Below are 8,775 nucleotides of genomic sequence, written 5' to 3' on the forward strand. Positions count from 1 at the left end.
CCGACTTCATTCACTTCATTACAAAGTAGATACCCTTACTTCCAACTAGATATAAAAACTGGAGCTAAAATTTTGGGCAAGGCTCGGTGATGATTCAAAGATTAAACACCTAAGATACATACTCATTTTACACATTTATCAAGAGAAAATATGAAGCTATAATTGGTACACAGGCTCAAGTATGGTGTAAGTGCTTAGATATTATATCTCCTTTACTACATGATAGTATTGTGGCTTTTGATACATCTTTGTACAACTTGTCTTGATTCTTTATCAGCTCACGTTTAATTCATGCGACAGTGAATTATAAGATATGAATCTGTACAAAAGATTGTATGTTTATCTCCTCCATTGAAATTATAAGTTGATTGTTTATGTGCTCTCCTATAATTAGATTGCAAGGATAAGTTACCTAGAAGGATAAAGTAATTTATTATGCTAAATGGAACATGGGTATTTTCTTTGTTCAATTCTGCAAGTAATTTTCTTGAATTTTCTTTCCATAAAGTTTGAAGCCATACATTTACATTATTTTTCAAACGGCAGGTCGACATGACTGTCACTGAAACCTTCTTATACGTATTTAGTGAAACAATTTCTTTGTTTAGAGAATGGACATGGCTCCAGCCTATAGATCTTAAAACTTTATACTTCTTCAAAATGACTACATGGTTCCAATATGTGGATTTCAATGGAATGAATATTCTCTTGGTCATATTTTGCAAGGTGACTGTAGTGGTGGAATAATCGCTTGCATGCTGAAGGTGTTAGCACACAAATTGTTAAAGATCGTGAGAGGATTATTCATTCGGTAGTTTAGTAGTTTATCAGTGGCTTTCACGGGAATTTGAGGTAACGCTTCTTGGAACCCTTTAGGTAGACTAGGCAAACCCTAGGCTTCTTGGTAGAGTATGACATCAACATTAGAAAACAACAATGTAGCTCTGTCAAAATTGTACCAGTAAAAAAACTACAAAGTACCTGATCTTGAACGTTAACATTTTCATTTGATTTTGAGATATTATGAATGGCAATTTTGTTCCGGTAGTATCAATATAGGATGAGATGGTCACCTGGTTATATTCATTTGCATCGAACAAGCTCAACCAGGATGTTGGCATTAGATCATCAAACCATCTACGAAATGCATGGTAAAAAGATGTGCAATGCTTATTGTTGTTCTCATTAGGAACTACAACTATAGATAGATGAATCATGGTCCGGAACAGATCAACGAACAGGTCGAAATTGCTTCTATATTATTTGTAGTGACAATACATAACAGAATGAGAAAAGGCAAGGATATACAACAAAGCAGGAGCACATTTACATGTTTGTATTTCTGCTTTTTTCCTATCAAGGATATAATTCAATGGGAGATAATTTATTGTGAGTTTCTGCCCTTTTCATTTGTGCTTCACCGACATCTTACTTTTACTTGGTCAAAGTTAAAGTGCATGACAACTTAACTTGCTGCACGGGAGGAAGATTGGCCAGAAGTAGGTAAGGTAAAAAATAAGTAGGCTCCATCTCTTTTACATCTGTTCAGGCTACTAAATTTAGTTCACTTAGTCATTTCAGTTTCACTTGTGTATGTGAAATAAATATTTTATAAAGCTTTATTTTTAGGGTTCAACTATCATCTGAAAGTCGAGTAGAGAATTAGAAGCGTTATAGTTGGCATTTAAAAGCTATATCTAATTACCAATTAGAACATAGATTTTGTTTCATTATATTGGCAATGCACTATCAATTGGTTTTACATTTTAGATAAAGAGTGATCTTGAATATTCACATATGCTTCTATTTTTTTATTCGCCATGATAACCCTGCCATTGCTATGGTTTGATTCTTGAAAAAAGTTCCATGTCTTCAAAGCTATCCATACCCTTTGTACCGGTCTATTGTAAGTGTGCGGCTCATGGTAGAATATCCATTTAGTTCCCTGAATATTTTAAGATGATGAGCATATCAATTGCATCCTTTTTAATTGAGTTTGCACACATTGAAAAGCTACTGTTAACGGCAGTTACATAAGCGTCTCTAACTATTACCCTTTCCATTACTAACAAGGCATTAGTGATGGAAGAACTATTGTTGAAAGACTGGCAATAAACAACGATGTAAGAGCTATTGCTGAAGGACTTGACAATAAGCAACAACGTAAAAGGGCCTCTTCGCAACTAGCTCGGCCTCAAACCTACTGACATCCCTTCTTTCATTTTTTAAAATAAAAAACAACACATACGTACGCACGGGCTCAACCACAGGTGCGGCGTGCTGCCACACCTTCCACCTGCTAATTGCTCTTCAAGACGGAGAAGAAGCACTTCATCTTCATGCAGTGTTGGTTGAAATTGAATGTGCACCAAGACCGCCTCCATAGCCAATGTAGATGAAGATGGTGATCCAACAAAAGGAGACCTTGCTCCGGCCATAAGGATGACTAGGAACCAAGGGAGGAAGTGGGAGGAGGAGAAGGATAAGCAAGAAGGGGCAGCCGCCAAGATGATGGAGAGGTACGAGGACATCATGGCAAAGGAGGAGGCATGCGCCAAGAGCAATGGCGTGCATGAGAAGAAGGCTGAGAGGTTTGACAAGTCTAGCGTGGCGCAAGAAAAGAAGATCAAGCTCCAACAGAAGAAGGTTGAGCTTGACCGGTTCGGAGGACACCAAGATGTTGACCATAAAAATGCTGGAGTTGGATCCCGATGCAGCGAAGATCGTACAAGCTTACCATGCTAGGATGTTGAAGTGCTTGGCAGCCAATCCTGAGGATTCGGACGCACAGTGAAGAATTTGACATGGACAGCCAGACTGGGAGGCAAAAAATAAAGTTTATTGCACAAACCGGCAACTTTTAGGATCGGCTGCATATAAAAAACTTATGAACATCCGACAGTTTTTGGTCGTGATTGCATATGTTTGCATTTATATTTGCTAAATTTCTATTGATCTACATATGCTTCTTAAATGGAGGAGGCCGAAACCTGGGCGGACATTTGATGCACCGGGTTGGATGGCCGGCTCCCCTACCGCTGTCCGCAGACAAGTGCAGATATGTCCACATACGTTTGGCGCTGGAGTTGCCCTAATGGGGCTAGAACTAAGGAGAGAAACATAGGCCTACGGTCTTTCGTATATTATTATTTATTTGGTGACACTTGCCTCGTCGTTCATTTGTTCAAACAATCATTTCATGACTATGGCATGTCATGGTGCTGTTAGCAGTTCTCAAAGCAAAGATCATGAAGCTGTACGCACGGAGATGCTATGGAAATCATGAAATATAGTTCCCCAGACCAGAGAGAATTGTGTGGGTTGCACTGCATGAGATAAGAAAAACTTGATGTTTTGGCCTCTCAAAAACACATGATGTTTGGGCAGGCACCAAATAGGGAATTGCCAGGAAACAATAATTTTCTATAGTATTGACAAAGCAAGAAAACAATCTTAGCCATTCAAGCTGAAGAACGATAGATACCGCACTTCCATTAACAGAAATATTCATTTAGTATTCATTAACACATTGTGGCTACACTCTTGAAAAGTTGAAACGAACCAAACATAAAAAAACGGAACAGACAAAATCAGAAAGACCAGAGCAGGATCTATAAAATCTTCAAGGCAAACAATCATTGCCTACAACATACTCCCTCCATTCCATAATGTAGTGCTTCCTCTATCCACGTGCTTCAACTTTGACCGTAAATTTAACTACCAAGACCGATTGCGGCGGAAACAAAAATTATATCAGTGAATTCGTATTCGAAAGAAGTTTTCAATTATATAATTTTTTCTCCCGCCGCAGTTGGTCTCGTTGGTTAAATTTATGGTCAAAGTTGGACCTCGGGAAGCGCGGGCGCACTATATTTTGGAACGGAGGGAGTATGACACAGCACAGTGTTATATTGTTTTCGGTTTAATACAATAGCCATCTCACAAAATGGCACCTGGATAGGTAATATTTTGGCCTGATTACTGAAGCTTCCCTCAGATGGTAATGCAACTTACTTGGCCATCATGACTTTAACAAATTCATCATAGTTGATCTGGCCATCACCATCAACATCAGCCTCACGGACCATCTCGTCAACCTCCTCATCAGTCAACTTCTCACCAAGGTTGGTCATGACATGGCGCAGTTCAGCAGCAGAGATAAAACCATTTTGATCCTTGTCAAACACACGGAATGCCTCCTTGAGTTCTTCCTCAGAATCAGTGTCCTTCATCTTGCGGGCCATAAGGTTGAGGAATTCAGGGAAATCAATTGTTCCATTGCCGTCAGCATCCACCTCATTGATCATGTCTTGAAGCTCTGCCTCAGTGGGATTCTGCCCCAGGGAACGCATGACAGTTCCCAGCTCCTTGGTGGTAATGCAACCTGGAAAGGAGACGATCTATGTTATTCAAGTCCAGGTGTTCAGCTCTCAGGTATCCTGTGTAATGTTTAAGATCATCAATTCTTGTGCAGGTGCATAATAAACAAATAAAACAAAAGGATATAATACTAAAAATAAACCTTGCTTACACTCACTAGACATAAACTAGTATTCGCTAAGCCAAAGATACAAGTCGTGATGGCTATCAAATTAGTAAGTGGAGGCTCCATCTATTTCTTCCACGGAAAAAATTATGGAGCTAACGTTCAGGATCTAATAACCCTCGGGCACAACGGCCGCGAAACCACTTGATCCGGACATCCATTAGTGGATGATTATGATGAGTGAGCATGTGATGACGTCACATTGAGCAGGGCTACGCCGCAGCAGTCGCGCAGTAGTGCCGTCCTTTCTTTTATAAAGCTCTTGCCTGTGTCAAGGCTCAGACTGTATGTTGTTACATGAATCTTTCCAACAATGCATAGTTTTGCCACACAAAAGTGATACCATTGGATTACTAGTTAAAACTATTTTCATGTTGGTCATAATTCTGTACTTATGAGCATGATGATTAAGTCCAATTTTGGAGACCATTAGTCTTATTTCCATCTAGCTAACAATGTGCGAACCCACAACAACTCAAGATATTCCAACGATTGTCAGGTAAATCACCGTTTTGTCTTCTGTTGACCTAAAATCAGGAGCAACTAGCATACCATGCCCCTTGGATTGATTCAGGCAGCTATCCTCCACAGAGCTGCCACTTGATATAAGTTAGTTATCTGATGCGTGGTGCCAAACTATCATGTCCATGCTTTTATTTTCAGTCTCAACTTGATTGTCAGCAAACACATACTTGTGGAACTATTAACTCAATAATGAACAGCGTAACATACTGTGTTGGTGTGTTTGGTCTTTGGGCCATGTTGGCATGGCACCAATGACTTACTATCTGCATAATATGTTTGCTAACAAGGAAACTGAACCTTTCAAATAAAATACTTTCAACAACTGTCAGGATAAACCCCACTAACAAATAGTAAAAGAAAAAACAACCTTCAAAAACTTGATAAAGCACATACATTAGGTATAAAGTTATTTAGTGGTAATAATTAACTTCAAATCCTACCTAGGTTGAATTCATTAGTTCTCCACTTATTGAATTTGCTATCAGAGAGTATCTGCAGAACGAAAAGGAAAACACTTCCCGCAGATCATGATAGGTAAGCAACAAAAGTGAGTCCTTCATTCAATTTATCAATTGATATTAGTCCTCCTGATGGTAATGTTCAGTGATGACAAAGCTATGCACGTAATAGAGGCATGTTGCAGCAGCAGCCAGTTTTGCAGCGAATAGATTCAGAACATCCTCAACTGCTTTACAGTTTACCTTCTCAGTGACAGAATCTGTACAACTTTCGCTTGTAATTTCCTGATTTACCCTATCTAGTTGATAGCTCTCCAACAACAACTTATGGACCACTCCCAGTTATACATCTAAGGCTCTAACTCTGAAACAACCAGATTATAATTAATGAGTGCATGTTGTGTGACCTCAAAGCAAAGAGAAGCGCTCTTTGGATAACACTATCATCCAATGCAAACTACGACGTACAATTTTGCGAGAGTTAAATCATAGCAAACTAACGCGAATGAATCTAGACTCCACAGAGTGCATTTTCTATTATTTAGCCATTTAAGCTCTAGAGAGATTATTCCCTTGCGCTGCAACAAACTGGAGCCCTTAATATACAATTGAAGAAACATGATAGTGAGATGAACGCAATGATTCCACCAACAAATCCAACGAAATCACGGCCTATGGGTGACGAATCAAAACTCGGCAGACCTCTATCCGTTGGCACGAACTGATGATGGATCAAGCGATCAGTTATAGTTTACCCCCAATCAAGCTACGCCACTCTCTAAGATCCAAAAGTGACAAGCAGTCAAGCATTGCCGGCAGGTCCGTAGACTCCAAACGGATCTCAAGAAATCAAAATAGATGGGGATTCAAAAGGAAGGCGTGCAGACCAGGAATCGAGATCCGCGATCCCTCAAAACCGAGAACGATCCAACAGATAGTTCCTGGTCGCTCGTTAACCAATACTGACAAAGCAAACAGATCAAGAAGACGCATAATCTCTTCAGAGAGAGAGAGAGAGAAGAGGGAGTACCGTCCCCATCCTTGTCGAAGAGGCTGAAAGCCTCCTTGAATTCGGCGATCTGGTCGTCGGTGAGCTGGTCCGCCATTGGCCGCAAGTCGGGTCGGAGATGGCGAGGGGGGGAGGGAGGAAGGTGGCGATGCGAATGAGCGTTCTTGTGGGTAGGAGAAGACTTCCCCTGGTTCGGTCGTCAACTTGGGCACGTTCAATTGCCCAAGTGGCTCGTTTTTTCTTTTACTCCTTTTTTTTTCTAAGCAGGATTACCCGTGGGTTGCAATGATGGCATAATATTCTCTCGTAACAATGTGTCGCTGCGGTGCCACCACGCTACGAGCCAGCGCTGTTGGCGCCGGATCAGCACTTGCTACTATCTTTTTTCTTATTAGAAAAAATACCCGTGCGTTGTAACAAGAGACACATTATCATGGCAATGAAACCAGCGGTTGAAGAAAAAAATAATAATGTGTATTTTGGCAACATGAAAACGCTATCATTTATTGCCTAAGATTATACTTAGGATATGCCTCGGCTGTGTCGTGAAGCCCGACCGTCCAACACCATATGGCAGCCTCGGTTTGCGTGTGGCTTACAAGCATTGTCGGCTTAGGGGAGCACATAACGGTGCGAGGGCCTCCTTGTCCAGCCGTGTGAGCATCTAGTCTAGGGCATCCTTTTTGACCACATCAGGACCTGTGGGCAGCTGAGGGCTTCACGATCTACTCCCTCCGTTTCTAAATATATTTCTTTCTAGAGATTTTAATATAGACTACATACAAATGTATGTAGATGTATTTTACAGTGTATATTCACTCATTTTACTTTGTACGTAGTTATATTAAAATCTTTAAAAAAGAATTCAGGAACGAAGAGAATAGTAGATAGTAAATGTATTTAAAGAATTTCAACATATCATGACATATGATGCTATTAGCAAAAAATCAGTCAGCCAATGTTGTCACATGTACGCATATGTATATTGCGCTTTTTGCATAATTTCAAATATCCTACATGTCGTTACTGATCACCTTTTTTTTCTTTGATTCTACACAGTTCTATAAAAATTAATATGGTTTCCTATACATAATTTTATAGAGTTCAAATCGAGTAGCACTTTTCTCCCAAATTGCTTTTAATTTTCACATTAATCATGGTTTCCAATCAAAATTTAAAATATATTATTACTAAGAAAATTTGAGAGGTAAATAATGCATGTGGAAATACCAATAAATTAAGTGCATCTTCGTGCGTGGATTTCTTACATAATTAAGAGGGTGCTTGGATCCAAGGAACTATTTTTAGTCTGACTAAAAATAGTCTCTTTTAGAGGCTAAAGTTCCAAGCACCCCTGATTAAAGAGAGGCTAGAACTAGTCTTGAGGCTAAAATTTTTTAGTCACAGGAAACCTACTAAAATATGTATTAGCCCTCTCTCTCCTCATTTAATGCCTCTCCTTTAACACATGCGAGTTCTGGATTGGAGGGTTTGGAGGATAATAAATGCTCAATAACTTGATTTTAGTCTCTTTAGTATTTGGATCCAAGCATGTGTGAGGCTAGTAAGTTTTAGTCCCACTACTTTTAGTCATGGGACTAAAACGTATCCAAGCACCCTCTAAAACAGCAATCTATATATGTTGGGGAACGTAGTAATTTCAAAAAATTTCCTACGCACACGCAAGATCATGGTGATGCATAGCAACGAGAGGGGAGAGTGTGATCTACGTACCCTTGTAGACCGACAGCGGAAGCGTTAGCACAACGCAGTTGATGTAGTCGTACGTCTTCACGGCCCGACCGATCAAGCACCGAAACTACGGCACCTCCGAGTTTTAGCACACGTTCAGCTCGATGACGATCCCCGGACTCTGATCCAGCAAAGTGTCGGGGAAGAGTTTCGTTAGCACAACGGCGTGGGGACGATCTTGATGTTCTACCGTCGCAGGGCTTCGTCTGAGCACCGCTATAATATTATCAAGGATTATGGTGGAAGGGGGCATCGCACACGGCTAAGAATATGATCACGTGGATCAACTTGTGTCTATGGGGTGCCCCTTGCCTTCGTATATAAAGGATCCAAGGGGGGGTGCGGCCGGCCCTAGTAGGAGGCGCGCAGGAGGAGTCCTACTCCTACCGGGAGTAGGACTCCCCTCCCTTTCCTTGTCCAAGTAGGAGAGAGGAAGGAAAGAGGGGGGCGCCGCCCCTCCCTCCTTGTCCAATTCGGACTAGGGG

At 40.7% G+C, this 8,775-nt stretch overlaps 1 protein-coding gene across 1 annotated transcript; it reads right to left on the reverse strand.

Annotated features, from left to right (window-relative positions):
* Positions 1-3,494: 3,494 nt before the first annotated feature.
* Positions 3,495-6,814, reverse strand: LOC125529266 (calmodulin-3). The gene is made up of 2 exons (XM_048693671.1): positions 6,560-6,814; positions 3,495-4,384 (listed from the first exon to the last, which is right to left on the reverse strand). Exons 1-2 carry the CDS (start codon positions 6,633-6,635, stop codon positions 4,011-4,013), a joined length of 450 nt encoding a protein of 149 aa, XP_048549628.1. The 5' UTR covers positions 6,636-6,814; the 3' UTR covers positions 3,495-4,010.
* Between the last annotated feature and the right edge of the window lie 1,961 nt (positions 6,815-8,775).

Source organism: Triticum urartu, unplaced genomic scaffold (assembly GCF_003073215.2).
Source record: "Triticum urartu cultivar G1812 unplaced genomic scaffold, Tu2.1 TuUngrouped_contig_5469, whole genome shotgun sequence".
Lineage (NCBI taxonomy): Eukaryota > Viridiplantae > Streptophyta > Magnoliopsida > Poales > Poaceae > Triticum > Triticum urartu.

Excerpts from the sequence above, each read along its gene's own strand:
- LOC125529266 (XM_048693671.1), bottom strand. The coding sequence starts at position 6,635 with ATGGCGGACCAGCTCACCGACGACCAGATCGCCGAATTCAAGGAGGCT. Across the intron at positions 4,385-6,559 it reads CTTCGACAAGGATGGGGACG|GTTGCATTACCACCAAGGAG; the intron begins GTACTCCCTCTT and ends TCTCCTTTCCAG.